This window comes from Prinia subflava, chromosome 1, assembly GCF_021018805.1.
Source record: "Prinia subflava isolate CZ2003 ecotype Zambia chromosome 1, Cam_Psub_1.2, whole genome shotgun sequence".
NCBI lineage: Eukaryota > Metazoa > Chordata > Aves > Passeriformes > Cisticolidae > Prinia > Prinia subflava.
The window spans coordinates 3,885,897-3,908,967 of NC_086247.1; the positions used below are offsets into that span (position 1 = coordinate 3,885,897).

The window sequence follows — 23,071 nt, forward strand, 5'->3', positions numbered from 1 at the left end:
TGTGGCACCATCCAAGTTGAAAATGAAATCACAGCCACAGAGATTGGGTCAAATAATAGGTAATAAAAGACATAGGCCAAGGTGCCAGACAGAACACATCCTGTTTCAGATAGACACAGCATGTAGCTGGGTTTCTCTCCAGTTTCCTAAAGAAAAACCATGGCTTGTTTTTAATTAAAGCCTATGACTGACAGCCCTATCAATGTTGTTGTCAGCCTTTGCCAGGCTGCAGGTTCACTGTGCATAACTCATTGCTGTGCAGAGGGAACAGGAGTGCAGGGGGTGGCACAGGGTCTGGTTGGAGCCTGTCATTAGTGGTGTCCCCAAGGGTCACTACTGGGCTCAGCAGTGTTTAACTTATTCATAAATTACTTAAAGAAGAGAAGAGAAAGGAACAAAGTTCTTCAGTAGAACAAAAGAGAGTTTAATGTCTTGGGAGTTCCAAACTATCCTCTCACTCCCTTGAAACAGAGGTTAAATATATCAATCTTTGCCTTGGGGAAGAATATCCTAAAATGATTTTCCATTATAGTACAAAAGTCTAACCAGAGGCTGGTTAGAGAGACAGAGAAAACTTCCCTATTCCATTTTAAAAAATCATTTTTGAGGAAAGAAGGAGGGAAAATCTGAGAAAAAGATTCCAAAAGTTGCTTTCCCAGCAACTTTTAGCTGTTACACTATATACATTAGATTTTGCAAAGTAACTCTGAATGAGTCCCTGTGGCAGCACAACTACAATAATTTGCACAGCTACTGCTACCACATAAAAGCAGGCAACAGAGGCCAACAGTGACAGGGACACAAGATGCCAGCAGGAATCCATTGGATCCTTTGGTCTGTCCTGAATTAGGATGTGGCAACTAATCAAGGAAAAGGCCATCTACAAAACCAGACAATTAATTAGCATTTGTTGTTTGTCTGGTAACCTTTTTTCAAGGCTTAGTCTGAGAAGCCCTGAGATAAAATATCAAAGGACCTAAACTTTCAGTTTCTACAGTTCACTGGAAATGTCAATGGCTAATAAATGTCACCATACATTTAATTACTGAGGAGGGGATTGGCTTGCCATGCATTTTGGGGTACAACAGCCATTTGTGTTGGGCAATCTTTAGCTTCATTGATTTCGAAGAGGAATCAACATTCCAAACCTTGTGTGCTTATGCACACACCCAGCGAGGAAGCAATGACAGCTGCAAACAAACAAAACTTCAGTAAAGAAATCCACAAGAGGAAAAACCAGCCCAGATGGCTCTCACCTGATTTTTAACTTGTATCATACAAGTGATCTCAGAGCAATCCTGAAGATGAATCTTTTGAGGTGTACTTGAAAGGTCTTTGGTGTTCCAAATGTACAGGTCACTGCTCCCTGAGTAAGCAGCCCACACTTCATCTCTCTAAAGCACAGAAAGACAAGTTTAAGCACTGCTGACTTAAAATGTATCAAAATAACCAGGGCTTGTAATGCCACATGGCCCTGCCTCCTTCAAACTGTATCAACAGAGTAAATGCAATACCTCAGGAAAGAGCTGGAAGCCAAGAAAAGAGGAATACACATCCTTCAGGTGCTGCTCGATTTTCATCTGCGGTCGGAAGTCGTGAGTTGACACCACAATAATGCAATTTCTGGTACCTTCAATATTAATGATACAGAGTTAGTAACAGACGTGCCCACTTCCTTCATCTCTACAAAACATGGATGAAAAAGCAAAATAAAATGGAACATCCAACAACTGTCTTGTTTCTTTGTGTGAAGATGATTTTTGTAATTATTACGATTTGAGGAAGGGACTCACAGCACCACAGTTGGTCATTATGAAGTTTCATAGAGGTGAGATTTTGGCAGGGCAGCTGAAAGACACGGTTCACTTTGAGAGTGCTGATGTTCCAAGCAATCACCATTCCATCTAAACTGCTGGAATATGCTTCACTGTTGGCACAGATTAAAAAAATAAAGAAGTATAGTGTGCATTCATGTTCAGAAAAGAGTGCACACAGAGAAGAGACTTATTTGCAAAATAATCAATTTTATAGTAAGCCAAATTAATGTTCATTTTTAAATTATCTTTGAGATTATCCTTTACAAACTCTATATCAACTAGAAACACTGCAGGCTAACTCAGAGCTCAGTGAATAAGAGCACATTACATCATGCATGAGGAGTAGAGCACAACAAAACATTCCTTATTAATTCCTCTGAACAATCTTGCCTGATGGTTTTTCTCTTGAGTTAGAACCAAAACATCTCAAAGTGTTCTTTGTTACTGCATCTGAGAAAACAAATTATACTACTATCCCTTTTCTTTTTACCTTTAACATTTGTTGTCTTAGAACAAGCAAACCTTTTTCAGAAGGTTCCAACAACACTTAAACAAATTTTCCTGGAAAGGCAGTTACACCTGCTGCACCACTGGCAGACCTATTGACCTTGGAGCTGCTTTTCCCATGGTAAGACAACAGGTTAAGACCTTCAGCCAACACTCTTCCCAGTGCTACCAAAAGATCAAAAGCATATTGCCTGAACAGAACAATAAACGTATTATTTCTTTCACTATCAGGCAGGAAAAATGCAGAAGCTTGCTGTAAACATGTAGTCAAATGACAGGCTCAAAGCAAAAGTGAAATGGTCTTTAAACTGCATCTGTGTCAATTCTTCACTGGATGCTGCCAGTGAAGGATTCCTGACTGTTCTCATCCTCATCCAAAAGAACATTCCTTTATCCTCTTTGTTCCAATCTACACGGTGCTCTTTATTTAAAAACGAAATTCTTAGTTGACATACACAAAAATGAGCTAAATGAAGACTTTATTAGCAGGATAAACCCTCCCATTTCAAACAATAAATTCTTCCAGCATCTAGGAAAATCAAATTAGATCTACCTGGGTGTTCCATTCTTCATCTCCACAATGATGTCTGTAACATCAGAGCGATGATCATTCAGTTGCTTATTACAAGACATACTGTGGGTGTTGATGATATAAATCATGGAGTCCTGAGAACCAATCCACACTTGACTCTGTTCCACCATGACCATGCAAGTCTGGGGACAAAAAATTGGGTTAAATAAAGCCTAGAAGAGAAATCAGTCTGGTGATCACTGCAGGAGATGAATACTTGGCTCTCCAGTGTTCTGTCCTTTGCTCTGCTCTATAAATAATTAGAGGACAGAACTCTTTGCAAAGTTTATCCTCCACAGTAAACATGATTAATAATTTATCTCAGGGCCTGACTATAGGTGTGCTTCCTGGCCCAAACAAAGTAAAATTTACAGAGGGCATCAGGGCAACCACAGAAGTTAGTGTGCTCCTTTCCTCTGGATTGGAAGCCAACCTACCTGTATATATCCATGGATATATATCCCTGGATGTATATCCTATATATCCACCCTTCCTACTTTAGCTAGAAGTAATGTTTGAGAAAATACTTTCTCCTCTACTGTCTCTGGAATGTCCTTCCCCTGCATCACACAGTCTTCATTTATCTCCCTCCAGCCATCATTTGCCATTTTTTTTGTCTTCTTTTAGGTATCTGTTTCTTCTGGAATTCCATCTTTCCTCCACCAGCTCTTCACCATCAGCTTTACCCCTCCCTTTTTGACTCATCCACAGCAATCTCTCTTTTCCTTTGCACAAGTGACGTGTCCAATCCCTTTTCCTGTGTGTTCTCTCTACGGTGAGTTTTTCACCCAGGCTGCAGATCTGCTTCAGATTCCCTTTTCACAGATAGAGTTACTCTTTCAGGTGGTCTTTCACAAACCACTCCCTTCCACCTGCTGCTTGAGACACTTTCTTTTAGAGCTCCATCTCTCTTTCAGTAGCATCTACCTGGTTTCCTTACACCTCTTCCCAATCTCTCTCTCTCTTCCCTCTTCCTCAGTATGGGTGAATTTTTATCTATTCCAAGGATTCCCCTTCTCATCTTCTCTTTGGGTTAATTGTCTTTTATTCCTTCTCCTCAACTGTTTCAACTCTGCTTTCCTGCCCCAAGAACTCATCAGGCCCTCCCAAATCCAATCCATCATTTCTCACCAGTTGACTTGTTTTATTATTAACCCATTTAGCCTCCTTTCAGCTTTTCCCAAATCTCCACTTTTCCAGGTTAACTGAAGCCCAAACAACTCAATAACTTTTAAGGAACGATGTGATTCAGGGTCAGACAGGCTACAGCAACAAAACCACCCCCAGCTGAAGCAGGAGCTGTGATCCTGTGCCAGACTCACCAGTTTAGAGCGGCCCATTTTGAAGCAGTGCTGCTGGATAGACCAGGTCGAGGCATCAAACACCACCACCCTCCCCTCATTCAAAGCACACCAGAGCTTTGGATGAGCATTGTCCAGTCTTTCTGAAGGGTCAAGATGCCCTAAAAATAGAGATGATGAGAGAGGTAAAATAAAACAAAATACTTTGGGAGACCTGTGGGAAAGCCATTATTAGGCAAAGCAGGTTTGTAATGAAATGCATTTTCTGGAATTTACATCATAAGTTATTGACTGACACAGTTCTCACAAGGCATTTGTGCTTGTTATTATCTGTTTGCTGAGTTCACTCAAAGATTTAATCTTACACTCCAAAGATACTGAGAGCACAGATAATCTCTTTCATTGATGACTAAGAGCTGAGCTCACTAAGATTGCAGGAAGGCTTTTAAGCCCTATAAATACAACTAATAAATCCACTCACTCTTGTCTACTCCATCAAAGCTTCTCATACTATGAAGAAAGGAAGAAAACTGAATCCAACACCCTCCACACTATTCCTTGCACTGTGGTTCAAATTAACTCCCCCATAGGACCCTACTGAAAAATAAAAACTAACAATGAATATTGATCAGTGGGGGAGCATCATCCATCCACCCACCTGGCTCAGTAATTGAGCCAGAAATCTTAATGAGAAATCAGCCCATTAACACAGAACTGAAGTCTGTGATAAGGCACATGTGCAGAGAAAGGCAAATTAAGACAGTGAAAACTATGCCTTGGAGTATCTTAATATGCAACATTACTGTTCTTTTTAAATGATTTTTCTGGTTTAGTATTCAACACACAACCAATCCGTGTCAGAATGTGAACACATCAGGCAGCATAATACCAGGTGTTATAAGATAATGTACTTTATAGGCTAATTAAAGCTGGGCTAACCTAATGAGAGCAACACGTCACCTTACCTGGAGTATAAAGCAAAACATCTATTGCCTGTGGAAATGTCTCACCAGCTGAGGGGTTGATTTTGTGTTTTAGTGTCTCTGAAGTTGTTTTGGGAACCATCATAGGCACTAAAATAGATTTTTAGAAGGTAATGAAGTGTACATTTATGCCTGAAACAGAACTGCAATTCTTACGAGATAGCAATTCTACACCATTCCTTCACATTTCTCACATTTTTCTTTCCCTCTAGCTTTAGCTGAGAGCCCAAATATCATTTGTATGAATTCTGGTAGCACAGACATCCACCACTCAAGGAGTCTAAAAAACCATGACAAAAACACAGCAACTAAGATGGAAACAGAAGTAAAAACCAAAACCAAACAAAACCCCCCAAAAAAACAAAAAAAAAACCCCAAAAAAACAACCAACCAACCAAACAGAAAAAACAACCCACAAAAAAAAAAAAGGGGGGCGGGATAAAAAGGGAAAAAGGAAAGAACAAACCCTAAACTTTCTACTTACTACTAAATAAATTGCATTTGTGAAAGTGCAATCAGGCTAATGATGTCTTTTTGTATTTCTACACATAACCAGTTTGAAAAACAGAAAACACACTGAAAGAGCAGAAAGAGATGATTCAACACCAACAGGCTTTGTAGCATTGCTGTGACTTACCTTCATTTTTCATCCTGTCAAAATAAGACAGTTTAGAGGCTGCATAGATGCTTTTGGAGGACTGCAGGGCACCAACCACAGCATCCATCAGGAGAACATTTGTCAGTGCTTGCTGGATGTACTGAGGATCCTAAAGACACAAGTCTTACTGTAGTTTCTCTCTTGCTCATTATTCTTACAAGACACCATGTTCAAAAATCACAGCACATGTCATGCTTAGCACAAGCACCACGCAGTTGCTGCCCTGCAGCACAATTCCTGTCACTTGCTTTCAGACTGCCCTCCCACATCCCATGTTCCAAGCCAGGTCTTGGAGCAGGGAGACAGAAGCCAGTGTTATTACAGAAATACTTCAGGTCTGACACAACCTTGATATGCAAACAAAATCATATGAAAAGATACAGTGACACAGAATGGGTACCCATTCTCAAGCTGGATCTTTCTTCATGGGAGAGAACCACCATGAAATTTCAAGATTGGTGCATGAATTATTTAGAACAGAGACAGAAAGCACATTCTTCATATTATTTGGTTACAAATTCCCATATTTATACCTTGTGATCATATGCCATTTTCTTTCCAGCCCACATTTCTTTCACTATCAGGTACCAGAGATCACACTCATTTTTAAGGTTGGCTTCAAAGACTTCTTTTTTAGATAATGTTTTAATCCTCAGAGTAGGTATCCTCAAAAGAAGAAAAGCTACAGTTGTGCTCTTAACATCCTGGAAAGTTACAGGAAAGAGAAAACAAGGAGAATGCACCCAAATTACAGATAAGATTCATCACTCAGCCCACAGGGCAGCTTTTGCTAATTACAGCTAATTATTTCAGTTGTCCACACACACACCATTAAGCAGAGCTGGATTCATGAAAATAAGTTGAAACATCATCATTGGCTCCACAGTGGATATAAGCTGACCTACTGATACCTCAGTCACATGAGCACATTTAATGCTCCTGTTATTAAACTTATTTACTCCACATCCTATGTGCTGATCTCCACATTTCCCTGAGGTTATAACCTCTCAACTTTCAGTCATGAAATTTTTGGTGCAAACCCCCAAAATTTTACCTAATCACTCACACAGTGACTTCAGCACTGTCTCCTACTCTTCTTACTACAACTTTCTGTTGAGAGGCAGCTCATTCTGGAGCAGGAGACACAGCCTATGTCTACAGGCATGGCAGAGGACAGGAGGTTCATGCTCACCTCTATATCCCTGAAAGCAGCAATGGGGACATAGCCAGGACGGCCTCCTTCAGTCAACAGGAACAGGCGCTTCTGCGTCAGAGCTATTTTCCCTACACCATAGTTGGTTTTCACTGAGCAGGATAACTTGTAGACACATTCATTTTTATCCAGATGCTCAATTACTGCTGGTGGCAGATTCACCTCTTGAGCTTCTGCTTCAGTTTCTTTCCAGTAGTTGTAGAAATCTCGGAATGTTTCAGGATCAATTTGTTTCTGCTGGCCTAAAAAATTTTAAAATCCCTTTAGTGTGAGAAAACACACCTTTGTACAGGAAGATGGGTTTAGAAAGACAGTAACTGTCAAATTGTGCCTCTTTATTGTGCATTTAAGTGTAGACATTCTAGGCACATGTCCCAATCCCAAGGGTATCTCAGTCACTGTCCTGAGATACTCCCCACAGGTACAACAACCCCTCACTGGGGAAGATGTGTGACTAAAGTCACTCCAGCTCCACCTAAACCTAAAGGAATAGAATAAAAGCGAGTTAAGAACAGGGAGAAGTTAGAGAAGACTCCATATAAATGTTGGGATCAGTCAACTCACTGAACCCGTCTTTTACCCCATAGAATCATAAGAATTATACTCTAGGCACACTGAATCATTATTTCAAGCTGGCTCTTACTGGGCATTAGAGCTTGTCCATATAATGCTTTGAATTAATATATTGCTTTAAACATATTTTTGCAGTCAGATATTACAACCAGCAATTTTGACTTCTGATAATTTTACTAATAGAGTGTTCTTCTTTAAGCTGTTAAAGTGAGTCCTGCAAGGGTGCTGGCAGTGGGTAAAAGACATCCAGGAGAGGCATCTCTGTTTGGCAGGTGACCCTGGACAAGTCAGTGGAGCCTCCCTCCATGCAGCAGCTGCTCAGTGAATGCTCCCCACAATGAAACACTGACAGACTGGTCAGGTACTTGGAGCTCAGCTTTCCCAGGGCATTGACAGACCAACCAACACTGAGGGTTTGAGGCAATCTCTCTTTTTCATGTGACAATGCTAAATAATAATCAAAAAAACCCCAACAAACCTATACTCACCTACTGTCAGGGCATCAAATAACCGGTGGATAGTGTCTATATCCCTGACAATCCCAGACTCCTGAATTCTCTTCACAAAATCATCCAGCTGCATGTGTGTTTTTGGCAATTGGAAATTTTTTACGTGGTCATCTGTTTTCAGCACTTCCCTTTGTTTTTCCATCACTCGACTTATCAGCCTCTTGAGCTCAGGTTTGCGGTCTGCCTGCAAGCGCTCCGAGCGAGGCAGGGTCTCCACTATTTTTCTTACAAGATCAGTAGGGAAAATTCTTAAGTCTGTTTTTTCTAGGTTCTGAAAGTCAGAAAGTGCATTTAGTAGTTTCCCTTGCATCAAGCTAACAAGGCCCCGGAGGTAGAAGTACCTTGCCAGCAACGCGGAGTTCTCGGGGGGTAAGGTACTGATAGCTTTGCTGAGGTGGTTGAAGAAGTCTGTGTAGTAGGAGTGAACACACTGGAACATCAGAGGAAAGTGAATTTCAGGGATTTTGAACGTGGTGATGGGTTTGGAGGGCGTTGTCATAGCTAGAAACAAGCACCAAGAGAGTACACTGATCAGGGACAGGAGTAGGAGTGTAAATATCTTCACAACCAGCAATATTACAAACAACAAACAGAATCCCCATCACAGCAAAAAGCAGTGACAAGAAACAAGAAGGATTACAGCTGTGCTAGGGACACAAATATATTTCTGTCTCTTTTGCCCCTATTATGAGAATAGTCAGATAGAATAGTCAGATAACACCAAATCTGGAAAAGTTTAAAAAAAAGAAAAAAACCCTCATGGAGTTCTTTCTAAACAGTTCTAAGTTCTTTCTTTCTATTGCCCCTATTATGAGAATAATCAGATAGAATAGTCAGATAACATCAAATCTGGAAAAGTGAAAAAAAAAGAAAAAAACCCTCATGGAGTTCTTTCTAAACAGTGATAAGCTTAAGCCTGTGTTTAAATTAAAGGTAGTAGAGAACTGGACATAAGGTGGGTGAAGATTCAGGAATCAGTTCTCCAGTATCAATCCCACTGGGACCAATCCCTCTTTTGTGGTCCAGCAAAACTTACAGCAGGCTACAGACTGACTTCACAACAAGGGGAAGCCCAGACAGGCCCCAGCTCAAAGCGACCCAGCCCATCATTTCTTCCCAGCAGCTGACAGTGCTTCTGTGACAATCACTCAGTGATGTCACCCCAAAAGACAACAGAAGTGTCTTTGTCCATCCCAACCTTCCCTTACCAACTCCTGCTTCCAGTTTTCGGAGTGAGGAGTTCCTGGTGGGGCCCTCTGGCAGTCTGATGTCCTGCAGGTTGGGCATGCTGATCACCATGCGCCGGCTGGCCTTGCGCTCGGCGCTGATGCGCTTGGAAGCCATTTTCTCTATCGTCAGCCTTCTGGGGGTGAGACACATCAAATCTAACCTGAGGAAAATAAAAATAACACATTGCTAGTTTCAGAACTCAGTATGCATACACATTAAATTACTGCCTGGGGTTTTTTTTCTTTTTGGTGCAATAGTATTAAATCTACAATTTCAACAGACATCTATTCACATAACCCTTTCACAATAATCATAATTAAATGAGGTAACAACTAATCATAATCTTATTTATAGGTGACCTGATCTCCTACCAATAGTGTCAAAAGGACTTTTATCACTGATACCAACAGAAGATTCAAAACCAGAATGAGAAAACTCTACCTGTCCTCTTCAGACTGGGTACTCAAGTCAAGCCGAGCAAAAGCGTCCATCTTTCTGTTCAGACGAGCTTTAAGGAAAGAGTGAAACATGTAGGTGTCTAAAACCTGTGAAACACAAAGGAGTTAACTGTGGATCATTTATAAATTTACACTTTTATTAGCATGTTTGGCTCATTTTTGTTACCTTTACACATGTAAAACTGAGACCTTCCAATTTAGCAATCACAGAAATAAAAAATTAAAAGCTTCAAGAGAAAACTCATTAAATTTCCATTCACCTTCTGGACTTTGATGATATTTGCTTAGAGTCAAACAGTAATCTCCAACTGCCCTCCAAGAGGTAAAACCAAACAAAAATGAGAAATACTGAGCAAAACAGAGTTACAAGTTTAATATTAGCTTTTCTACCCAAACCAAGTGCTGATAATATTGTCTATGGTTTGGAATAAGAATTTTAGGGCAGTCTAAATTAATATTATGTCATCATACTGAAAACACAGTGAATTATCTTTTCTTCTGGTAACACCCAAAATTGTTACCTGCTCAGGTAATTATTGTGGTGTCACCTAGAAATAACTTCTGAAAGGTCAAATTGCTACTTTTAGGATAAAGAAGACCAGAAAAAAATGCCAGGTCTGAATCTAAAAGAGGGAAAGCCACCAACTCTCATCACTGCACAGTTAAACAAGGTGAAATCTGGGATTTGAGGCAATACAACATGTCTATTATATAAATGTTGAAATTACTGATGTTCTAATTATTATTATTAGCCTCTTACTAATCCACTTGCAATGTCCAGTGTAAAAGAGAATCTCCAAAAGCATTAGGATCCCAAGTTTCCAGTATTCCTCCAGTAGGTGGCACATTTTGCTAGCAATTTTATGTCCAGGAAATTCCAAATTTTAGTCCTTTCTAGTGGATTTTTTTGAGTTTTCCTAATACAATTCCAGAGGCCACTAATAACTACTCCATATTGTGTTATTTTCTAAGATTCACTTGAAAGCAAACCTGCCACTTTGCTGTTTGGTATTTAAGTGAGTCAGCTGCTCAAAGCTCTTCTTAAATACATACATCTGAGTTTTATACTAATAATAAATTTCAACCCATAAAATTGCTACCATTTCATTTATAGAATTAGAAATTGCTGCTGAAAATATTTGAATTATTTCTATTCATCTGAAACCCTGGTCAAAAATTTCCAATCAATTTCTCTCCTTAGGATACATTAAGATGTATCTTTTAGTTTTTCCTTTTAATCTATTTGTTTTTAAGAATGTTTGCACATATTGGAAGCTTTATCCAGCAAACATTGTTTCTCATGTAGGATTCATCACTTTGTTACATTTAAATTTACAGATATTGGCTTTAATCCTAAAATACAGATTTATTAATAACAGATAATCATAGCAGTGCATTTACCTTTTTGTAGAATGGTTGGTCTCCGATTGCCCTTGTTTTCAGAAATTCTTCACTGTTAAACACTCTGTGTTCATAATTTAGATGTTCTTTTACCTCCCTGGAGACAAAAATAAATAAATAGATAAATCTGCTTGGAGATTTGTAAGCAAGTTGTTTTTGCAATAACAGCAGCTCACTGGTTCTACTAGAAATATACTGCAGCATCAGAAGACAAAACAGAAATGTGCTGCAGCATCAGAAGGCAAACTCAGATTTGATGAACAAGTCTGGTTACTGAATCATAGAAAAAATTCAAATCTTTTACAAGAAGGAAGGTTTTGCTGCCAAATTCACTTACACTATGTGAGATTTAGTAAACCATGAGGGAGGAGCTGTGTAAATCATGACTTAGCCTCCAATCCTGGAATTCCATTTACATACACAGTTCCTGAATCACACACAACCCACTGAAGCACAAAAGACAAGTGCACATATCATGAGCAATTTGAAAGATGTGACCTGACCTCACACTGTCCCATCACATTGCATCTGTAACAGGCACATGAAAAACAGGGTTCTCTTCATCTTGTTAACAGTTTATCCAACCATATGGGGTCAGGAAAAGGTATAATAAAAGTACATAGTTCAATGTAATTCTTTATAATTTAGCACTGCCTGCTTTAAACATGGAACCTCCACATACTCCAAGTCACTACAATGCTTTGCTGAAGACAGATCAGCTGGCAGTACAACTGCATTGGAGAGTTACTTTCCTTCACTCCTGGATGCTGGTAGGGTTAGAAGATAGAAGAAGCAAGGCTGAAAAAAAGAACAGAAAAAGTTTGAAGGAAAGGAGAAAGAGAGCAAAAGAATCAACCCCTTTGTGATACGTATTATCTCTTAGAGAGCAAAGCATCTGTTCATTTTTTGCAGCCAAATGTTTAGTGCATTAAAGAGTTCAAGCTGTTATTAGCAATAATGCATTTCTCCTCATCTTTGTCTGGAATTACTGTTGCCAAACACTGAAATCCACAAAATCCCACTGTGGAAATAAATGCATTTCAGTTTCCATAATCAGCTCTCTGTAAAGGTTGTTTTATTCCCCACACCTAGCAGCTCCTGTCCTTCTTGGAGGGTCCAGACTTTAGCAGGAACACTCCTTAAGCTGATCCAATAACAGACACCTGGTACTTGGACTCTGTAAATTAAACCAGCACCATCTGACTGAAAGTGTCAAGGAGAATTCCCATGAGCAATTCAGTAGCTGATCCAAAGGGAAGAACCACCTCCAGCAAGAGGCCACATCATGATTAAAATGCCAGTCCCAAACACAGCCAATACCCCAGATTTCTTACCATGGAATTATGGAATACCCTGAGTAGGAAGGGACCTACAGTGATGATTGAGTCCAGCTCCTGGCCAATTATCCCTTCTAGTGCCAACACTTTGTCCTTGAGCTTTAACAGCTCCTTTCCCTCCTTCATTCTCAGGTGTTGCACTCTTCAGGTGTCTCATCCTTTCTCAGTCCAAACACACCCAGGTGTTCTGAACTCTTGTTCCTGCTTTCAGCTCTTCTACCCTGTCCTGGTTTGAATTCATGTGCCTCTAACAAGAGTGACCACTATCCCTGATATTGGGGGATATTGTTGACTGATATCCCTACTGGGCCCTAAGCTTTTCCAAGGACTGCACTTCTCTTCCTAAAATCTTCCTACAAAAGCCAAGCTCAAAATCAAATGAGTTTTATCTAAGATATTCTAGCAATCTATATATATACATCAAAGACTCATATTCCATCAGGCTACAGGACCTCCTTCTTATATTCCCTAACAAAACTTAAGCTCTACAAAATATCTATAAAGACAAAATGAGAATATTTTCATTGATGCTTTAACCACTACCACATGCTCTTATAACAGAAAATGCTACATCCACTTACCTGAAGATATTAACAATTAACTGCAGCATGGTTTGCTGCACATCCATGTTGAGTTTCTGCTGCCAGGCCCTCCTGCGGGTGTGGAGCTCACCAAGGTCTGTGCAGGCTCGGAGATGGCAGAGCTCCAGATCAAAGTGCAGCTGCAGCCCCTCCACTCTACACACAGATGAAAAATATTAATTTACATCCTAACACCAACATTTTTTTTCCAACCTTATTAAAAAAAGTAATTTAGGCCCATGCATCTTACAGCTAGAGAATTTACAAGAAGTGATTTACAAGAATTGATTTACAAGTGCTGACAAGCTAACAAGATTCCAGGGAGCCCCACTCAATTAAATCACAGTGCACTCAGTCTTCTTTGTAAAGTTCAAGGTATAATCTGTAGCAATAATAAAAAAGAAACAAGCATTCCAGTTGTTGCAAAATAATTTGATGATTATGACTGCTTAAAGCCACTTCTATGCAAATTAATTGAAATTTTCAGTTTGCCCATTTTTCAAATAGAGTGGGGTTTAGATGAATGAAATAATAATAAATAATACAAATAAAAAACGTGGAGCATCAAGCATGATTTATGCACTAAAATAAAGACATCTTCAAGATCTTGTCACCTTTTTATGAAAGTTTCTGCTGCTTGTGCTGGAACATCTGGAATCTCAAGTTCCTCTTCAACCATTTTTGAATGTGAAATATCTCCATTATCTATATTAATTAGAATTAAATCTTCACCTTCCTTTTAACAAAAGAAAATAGAATGACTGTATATATACTCATATTGTGAAAATATTTACCTCTCATTTACATACTCCTCAGACAATTAATTTCATCAAGGAGGTAAACCAGAAAAGGACTGAATTTTTTTCCACAAGTAGAAAATTGTGGATAACTAAACAATTACATTCTAGAAAAATAAATGCAATTGCCTTAACAGATGTTAACATAAACACTTAGTAATCTAATATGCTCTAATATGGAAAGGGACAAATGTACTGCAAGTAAAAATCAGGAGTGGTAATGGTGTTAAACATACCTTGCTCACTTCATCAAAATGATCAATGTGACATCCCATGAGGAAAGATGTTGGAGCCATCACAAAATCCAGCATTTGCCGGGACAGAATAGGCACAAAAGTGTGCTGCCACTGGAGAGGATGAAGGTACAACATAAAGCACTCAGCAATGAGGGTCAGCAGAGCCCAGTCAGAAGAGAAGAAAACGATTCTCTGCTCAGTCAAAATACAGGTCATAATCTGGAAAACAAACCCAGAATATTAAATATTTGCAGAGAGGTATCTAGAATACACTAGAGATGAAAATATTTCACCTGTTTGTGAGAGTCAACATCAAAATTCTCATTTTTAGTAGCTGCCTTACAGATTGATAAAATGAAATAATGTCCATTTCAAGATGCATCAGCTGCACCATTAGGATCTGAAATACTTTTAATTGTAATATGCATGTGGGGGCAAAACCCAAAAAAATAAGGCAGAACTGCCAACTCTCATGATTGAGGAGGTTTCTTAGAGAAAGTGGCTCAGATAATACTGATGACCTTAAATAACTTAATTTAACTTCACAGGTGGCCTCAGAGCAGGGAGTTGGATCAGGAAACCTACAAAAGAACACTCCAGGCAATGTTATTGTATGAGTCTGTGAAGAACTGAAAAAAAATTCTTTGCAAATAGCTTTTTGTATTTTGTATTTCTACACCATTTACACCTTATTTGTATGAGAGTGCCAATTATCATCAATCCTTCCCACAGGCTCTTTTCTTAAACATGAAAAAATTATTATAAATCTTGTAGAAATATATGTAGTGAAAATTGAAAATAAAATCTGTCAACTGGCTTGGGTAGTTACAATTTAAAATATATTCTTAAGAAATTTAGCACCTATTTCTAGACGACAGGCAAAGAAATGCAATATGCCTTCATCTAATCTGTTCTGCAAATACCAAAATATCTTAAGAAGAAGTATGGTTTATTGTGCCACAGCTCTAATATTCAGAAGTAAGACTATTCTGAATTCCTGGGTTTATAGAGCTTTTTTGAATAAATAAATGTCCTGATTTTTTCCTAAACTACAAATTACTAGTACTGTCAATCTCTAAAACATTTTAAAGTCTGAGTTAGTTTTACCTGCAGCACCTGCTCTGGCTTGAAACACAGCAATGGAAGATGGAGGTTCAAGTCAATAATTGGACTGTCCGGATCCTCTCGAGAAGGAATTATTATCTGAAGGGGTTTCATATGAAATACCTGAAATAACAGATGGTCTCTGTTTACTCCTTAATGAAAATGTTCCCACAGCACATTTAATTCAGGATTTTAGTACCAACTACAAAATAATAACTTTAACTGAGAGTAAGAAGATAGGTATTTGCATACTGCACAGAAGTGAAATAAAAACAGAGGGAAATATTCAAAGACATGTTTATTATTTGGAAAGCTTAATAGGGACTTGTCTCATTCTCAGTAAAAATTTTTTAGAAACATCTTTTAACAGAATTAAACTTCCTTTGTTACAAGAATAACAAAATCATCGAATTTATATTTGTACATACAACTGGGAAATTGAAACTACTGATAAAATTCATGTAGGAAATTGAAAAAAAATGAACAAAATAAGTGAGCATAGGTTATCACACTAAGAAAGTAAAACAAGCCAAAAGGAACAAGGTCTCAGTGTTTCAGATATTTCAGCTCCAATCTCTGGGGGTCAGGCCCTGCATGTGCTGCATATTTCAGCACTCACAGCTGCTTTAGCCAACACTCAGATATTTTTCAGCTGTGCTATTTTTCCTCCATTCCTAACCCCTCATCCCAGGGTCAAGGAAAGCAGCTAAGGAGAAATCCATGGCTGCAGTTCTGCTTCCCTAGAAGCCAGCAGATAACAGAGTATGTGCTGAAATCACTGACCCAGCTGACATCTGCCTTGACTTGGGAAGGGTCACAAATTAACAAATACACAGCACTGAATACAAATGTTGATGTGAGTTTCCCCTCTCAGCTTGGTCTTTCCAGGCAGCAGATAACTCAACATTTCATCCACTACACAGTGTTCTGCTGCTCCCAGACCTGCCCAGGCATCAGCTCACACCACAGATAGTTGGCATTAGCCAAAGTTTTCCCAGAGGAGTATTGAAAACTAAAGAATATGACTGGTATGCCAGCACTGCAGCCTGAACCCTGTCACACTTATTTTCTCTACTAATAATGCATAGCCTGATTTTTAAAGCACAGGTATTGACATTAGTTTCACATCACCAAGTAATCTCTGACCTGACACTCATGAACGTCAACCAGTTTATTGAAAACAGCATCTTGTATCTTAGAAGACATAATGTTTAAATCATTATGAAATTCAGGAGTAGTAATTACCAAGTGGAGTGGTCCTGGTGGTGGGCTGGGGATTAAAAACAGCTTTGCTGCAAATTCTTTTATGTGCTCCTCGACATCTAAATCCCTGATAGGTCGTAGCTGCACTAGTAAGCTGTAATTAAATGATAGGAAATTACTTATCAATAGTAACATGCAAACACAAAAACCTCTTTTTACTGATAATCTAAAAAAAAATTATTAGGAGTAATGAAGCTATTATTTCAGCTAATTAATTTCTAATTTATTAGATACTTGAGCAGCTTCATTAAATTTTAATGATGCTGCTATGTCAGAAGCAGAATTTTTTCATACTCTCATGCATAAAATACTGCTGCATTATATCCATCAGAGGACAGAGCACAGTGGTTTGATGGCCAAAGGAAACCACGTGTGAGGTGAGATGGTGAAATGTTGGCTACAGCTTGAGGGAGCAACACCCACAGCTGCAACACTGCCCTGGTGTCCCTCCCATCCCAAGCATCAGACCCCAGCTCTGAGATGGAAAACAGCAGCAGAGGAAAAGAGGGGTTGTAGAAATAGAAAATTTAGGCCTGCAAGGACTCTGCTCTTTGCTGTCATTCCTGCCCATGCAAAGAATAAGAACATCTGTGCAAACCTGCCAGATGTTTCTGGTTGAAAATTGTGTTACCCTAACAAAGGTCACATGGTTTATATTATACACCAAATCAATTCTGGAACATTTAAACATACACACTATCAAGACTGAAAACTATGAACTCTCACAGCATTTCTGAAATGTGACAATTACCAATTTAGATATTTGTGGTCACAAAGAGCATTTCATTCAATAGAAGATACACTTGAATAGTTATAGCAAAAAACCCGAAATCTTTACAAAATTAGAAATCTGGGCCTGCAAATGTATATATACAGAAACTAGGAACTGAAGATGGTTGTCTTCTCCCTTGGAGTTTTACTTCAGTTTCCTGCAGAAGAACACTTGCTCTTCAGGAAGGAAGCAACTGAATAGGTCAAGAGATACATAAGGATCCAGAACACCGTATTTGTGTACAGCAATTAGATTCCAGAAAAAAAGCACATTCTGTCATATATTACTGCACTTTTAAATGAAATATTTAAATTCACTATTTTCCTATTTGAAGAAATCCCTGGGCTGTTACATACATATTCCCAAAAAGTCCATCAGCTCCTCAGGGGTGCAGAGAAAATGGAATTTGAGAATTATCGAAGAAAACCAGACAGTAGAACCATCAATTTAAACAAATACTCTGTCACACTTAGTGATGCCTCAGATCTGGCCCAACAGAGTAAGCAGACATTTCTTTTTTCTTTCCTTTGAGACAAAAAGCTCTTATCAAGACATCCAGTAAATGTCACAACAGAAACAACGTGACTGAGAAAGCAGCAGATGTGCAGAGAGGACAGTCAGAGCTCCCTAATCAGGACATGGTGCCCATTAATGCAGCCTAAGAGGCAGCTGACAGCTCTGCACTGCAAATGCCTGCAGAAATAAATGAAGTAATCTCTGAAACACTCAAGTGGAGAGCTAAGGAGTTTATGAACCTTTCATTACAGCTATTAGCTGTCCATAGACAGGTGTTTCAGAAAGCCAGAGCAGCTCAGAATAGGCCCTTTGTACTGCCTCAGTGCTGGGAGCTATTTGCACACTCCCACCTTTTCTCAAGGCAGCTGAAAGGACGAACACATAGGTTGGAAGATTTACTGTTTGAATGGAGCCTATTCATCCATCCAAGACAGGAGTTCATCCAGGAGATTACTGCCAGGAATATTTCACTTTTCATGCAGTATAACAGATTGAGGTAATACTCTATGTGCAAAGTGCCAAAACCTCTCAAGTTAAACTGAACCTTTTCAAAAAATGTAGAATAATCCAACAGCCACCGTGCTGTGAAACCATTTAGGTGCACATCTGCTTGCTTTGGAGAAAGGCAGACACACTCCACACAAAATGTTCTGGATTTGGAAGCACTGTGTGCTAGCAATATGGAAATTAGTTATAAAATTAATGGTACAGAATACCAAGACCTTCATTACTATGATGACAGCTTGCAGATTCCCTTCCACTTCAAAGCACCTACATGGACTGATGTTGCCTGTGCACCTCAGCTTGGTTCAGTTTTCAGTTGTGATTTCTACTCTGTCACTTTAAAAAGTTTAGGAACCTGGATTTTATCTAGGAATACTTATGTAAAAAGAATACTTTTGATGATTGTTCTGACTGAAAAACAAGTGCCATCTCACCTATAAGCAATTCTGTGCACATAGGCACTGAAGAAAATAATCTATGCACAGAATTCTGCAGGAAAAGGAAACCTTTTGCTGCAAAAAACCATCCTGAATGGAAGCAGAACCCCTTTAGATGCTCCTTCAACACCAGATCTTCAGGAGCAACAGCATTCTTGCACTAGGTAGGCACAATGAAAGGCTACACTCTAGAAATAGGTGGTTTAGGTCCACCAGCAAGTGCTTTCAGAGCTCCTGACTGGAGAATGATTAATCAGTTGAAGCATCCTGCAAAACACCTCTGCAGCATACCAGGGATACAAGTGTGCTGTTGAAGGGGTTATTAGTTGTTAAGTATAAGAGGCAGGGCTACCTGAGTACATTCAAGCAATGAAAACACTTAATTAGATTTTTAACCCATTGGTCACCTGATGAGACACAGTAATTCCCTTTCTGGTTTACAGAAATACGATGTCAGTGCTTTTTGTTTGGCCAAAAAGTCAGAATATCTCCAGCTGTACAGGGCACTACACTCAAAATATCTCACAGAGGTCTTGGCTGCAATTGTTGATGTTGTATTCACAATAGCCACACACTCCACATGGAAACATTCCAGTGGTACAACTAAAATAAGGAAAAGCAGTACCTCTCCATCCCATCCCATCCCATCCCATCCCATCCCATCCCATCCCATCCCATCCCATCCCATCCCATCCCATCCCATCCCATCCCATCCCATCCCATCCCATCCCATCCCATCCCTTTCCTTTCCTTTCCTTTTCCTTTCCTTTCCTTTTCCTTTCCTTTCCTTTTCCTTTCCTTTCCTTCCCTTTCCTTCCCTTTCCTTCCCTTTCCTTCCCTCTAGTGTACTCTGGCACAGTGAAACACTTCTTCTAAAAAAAAAAAAAAAAAAAAGACACCAAAACCAGAAGATTTCTGAAATGAGCCATTAACTACTGAAATGAGCATTCATTCAGTAATTTTGAAAAGAGCCATTAAATACTACCAAAAAAAACCAAAGAAATTTTTAAAAATACAGAATAAAATTTAATGGAAACCTAGTCAGTTGAGTTTCCAGCACCATGGGAAATGCCAACACCAAATTCAGCTCTGTCACTGGCATTCCCCCAAGTCTCATTCCAGTTACACACACTCCCATCTCACAGATGCAGCAGCAAAAAGGAGAAGAGCAGCACAGCTGTGTGAAAAATTCCCCTGTTAAAAGACCAGGACAACACCCAGGACTAACATGGAAGGTTATTGTCCTCTTGAACTTCCCTATAATCATTCACATATTTACAAATCACTTTAAGCTCAGACTGTAGGGTACTGATCAATCTGACCTGCTCTCAGAAACCAATACAGACTCAAAAGAGAAAAGCCATCTGTGGATATTAATGCTTTAAATAGGTGCCAAACCCTACTATATGTGATCAAGGCAGAGGTGTTTAATTATAATGTTTAAATAAAAATAAAGTTTAAAATACCCACTCAGAGGCAGAAGCAGACCTAGAGGGTTAACTCAATCTGGTTACTGTCTCCTCTAAACAGATACAAGAACTAGAAACACTTTTACAACATCTGGAATTTTCCATGGTTGTCCTGAAGACTTTCCCACTTTTCCCTCAGTGGGATCTTTTAAAATCCATTTCCCAGCTCAGAGATGTCTCACTCCAGAGAAGAAATCACTCACTTATGAATACTCTGCACAAACCACTGATGAGTACTGTAGCTGCCAAGCTGAATCCACACTGTTTCCACCCAGGGGAAAGCTGGTGTGAGGTGAGCCCTCCCACAGGCTGAGCTCACAGTATGAAAGCAGCAGAATCCACTATAAAAGCTGGATGGAAACAGAAGCCACAGCTGGGAGAGTTCCATATGCAGATTAGCAGTGACTTGAGATTTGAGACTTACAAAAGGCAGCAGTGAATCAGTTCCTGCAATACCAAGGGCTGATGCAATTCACTAAAATATAAAGGGTTGGGGGGGGGGAAGGGGAGGTAATCTGGGCAGGAAAGGAGAAAGGAAAACAAACATTTCCTTTTTATTTCACTGAACGTTTATTTTGATTTCACACTGACATGTGCACATCCTGTTTCCATCATGTTGAAGTCCCTTATCCATGTTAAACCCTTCACTAACACTTTTAAAATGACAGAGCAGAAGGACATGTCCTTAAAAGAGCTGCCAGGGTGACTAATTTCTGATCTCACAGCCTTTTTGAGTCAATGTCTAAAATACCCAGGAGGAAGGCACTGCTTTGCTCCTCTAGGGCTCTCTTCATGCAGGGAAAGGCAGTCTGTGCTCCAAGAAGATCCAAATCCACAGCAGAGGGAAGAAGAGGTGCATGGGGTGAGGAAATGAGTGCTCAGGTCTCATTTGGTCTGGAGCCAGGTTAGGGGATGGGGATGGTACCCAGGGAATGTTCCCCTGCTCATCTGCTCGGGATATGAGCACCAGCAGAACAAAGGGGAAGACTCAAACTCCAGCCTAAAACTCCAACATCTTTTAACTTATGTACAAGAAGCAAATACCTGCAACTGGATTCAGATTTAACTCTAGAAAGCTTGACTGAAATTTAATGAAGAAAACCTCTTCTACCTTTGGACAACAGGTCTGCAAGTGAAGACAGACAGTAATGTCCAATGTATACAGACAAGTAACAATATGAGAGGTTTTAATCCAAAATGGATGCAAATAGATCTTAGTAATTTAACAATAAAGTAACCTCAAAATATGTGAAATTACTTAAAGATAAGATAGACCCGTGTTCATTTACCTTTTAAATAATCCACACTGCAGAGTATTTGATTGTTTCTAACCAGTGTATCCTAAGAATTTCTCTCCTAGTTCTGCAATACTCAAGTAACCACTCCACTTCCTCAAGTGACTTGGATTATTTTCCTAAAGTGTCATTAACTGCTTATCAATACATATATTCATGTTTTTATGACATTTATTTGGTGCATTATAAAAAGCTTTGTGTGTTTTGAAAGCGATTTTCGTAAGAGGGGCAAAATTACAGTTAAAAAACCCAATAACATCTGTAAAATATCCATTCCCTACACATTAGCAAAAAACCACAAAGAAAATGAAGACAACATCATAACTAATTGCCTTGGTATTCAGAATTTGCACTTACTGTCTGGGCAACATTGACACAGCATTTCTTCTGTTTCCTCTCCCACATAACCTTAACATAAAACTAACCATTGCTTTAGCATCACACAGCTCCCCTGAGCACATCAAGCAAATTCAGGTATTCAAAACCTGCACTCGTTTCCAGCAGAAACACACAGGGGAGCAAATCTTACCAAGAGAGACAGTCCTTGAGGGCACTGAAATACGGGTATCTGGATATAACACAAACAGCACAGGGTACAAAACAGACTGGCACCTTCCCAGTCTGTGCAGCTTCCCAATGGCCCTGCCCATTCGAGGAGGTGGAGCCATCCTGCAAGAAAAGCACACATTAATGTCTTTAGGCTAATCATCAATTTATGACTGATATTTTCTTGAGAACCTTGGAGATGTGATATCCAATTCCCTCTGTATTTCAAAGGGATTTGAATGTTGACCTCCCTTTAGGTCTTCAGAAAAATGTCAGCCTACGAGACTTAAAGGACATGAATTAAAAAGAATTTCAGCAAAAAATGTATTTAGAAAGAACATCTTTCATTGTTTGGAAAGAACAATCTTTACCAAAAAACCATCCAGGGATAAAGTCTGCTCCTAATATCCAAATCTCCTAAATTAAATCCGTATCAATATTTCCTAATGTAATATGTTCCAAAGTACTTCATTTAAAATGGCAAAATAAAAGTACGATTTGTCCTGCCCTCCTTCTAACATAAAAACACACCTATTAACTAGTTAGATAAATTAAATCTCACATTATTTTCAGTGTGTTTTGCTTTTATATATTTTAATATGTTTTAAGAGAAGAATGAGTGAAATAACATACTTGGATTGACTGGTAGTACTGTGCAACAACCCCGTATGTTCTGTTACCACAGACGTCAGTGAAGACCAGGAAATGGATGTGCTCCTCTTTTGATTCAGAGGTTACATAAAGTCCTCCTGGAATGAAGGCAGAAACCATATTTTTAATTACATATTGAACTATAGCTGTGTGAAAGAAAATTTATGACAAATACTGCACACTGCCACTTCATTTCAAGGGAAATGTTTCATTTTAAGGGATTAAAATGTAATATACAGTCCACTTGAACTGAAGTTGTTACAGAGGCTGTAAGCTGCATATTACTAAAGAAGGAAAAATGAAATGATTCTGCACTTTCAGTGACAAAATACAATAAATGGG

At 39.1% G+C, this 23,071-nt stretch overlaps 1 protein-coding gene across 1 annotated transcript in view; it reads right to left on the bottom strand.

Moving 5' to 3' along the window:
- Positions 1-23,071, bottom strand: part of DENND3 (DENN domain containing 3) — a 31,872-nt gene that overhangs the window by 2,292 nt on the left and 6,509 nt on the right. Inside the window, exons 3-22 of the mRNA XM_063406930.1 lie at positions 22,712-22,827; positions 22,062-22,201; positions 16,522-16,633; positions 15,280-15,399; positions 14,173-14,391; positions 13,754-13,875; positions 13,140-13,295; positions 11,222-11,318; positions 9,804-9,907; positions 9,341-9,522; positions 8,112-8,633; positions 7,030-7,292; positions 6,371-6,541; positions 5,817-5,946; positions 5,162-5,269; positions 4,218-4,357; positions 2,878-3,038; positions 1,794-1,927; positions 1,515-1,630; positions 1,257-1,394 (exon numbers count right to left, since the gene is read on the bottom strand). Of these exons, the coding sequence (XP_063263000.1) occupies positions 1,257-1,394; positions 1,515-1,630; positions 1,794-1,927; positions 2,878-3,038; positions 4,218-4,357; positions 5,162-5,269; positions 5,817-5,946; positions 6,371-6,541; positions 7,030-7,292; positions 8,112-8,633; positions 9,341-9,522; positions 9,804-9,907; positions 11,222-11,318; positions 13,140-13,295; positions 13,754-13,875; positions 14,173-14,391; positions 15,280-15,399; positions 16,522-16,633; positions 22,062-22,201; positions 22,712-22,827 (3,251 nt within the window). The remainder of the gene's footprint in view (positions 1-1,256; positions 1,395-1,514; positions 1,631-1,793; positions 1,928-2,877; positions 3,039-4,217; positions 4,358-5,161; positions 5,270-5,816; positions 5,947-6,370; positions 6,542-7,029; positions 7,293-8,111; positions 8,634-9,340; positions 9,523-9,803; positions 9,908-11,221; positions 11,319-13,139; positions 13,296-13,753; positions 13,876-14,172; positions 14,392-15,279; positions 15,400-16,521; positions 16,634-22,061; positions 22,202-22,711; positions 22,828-23,071) is intronic.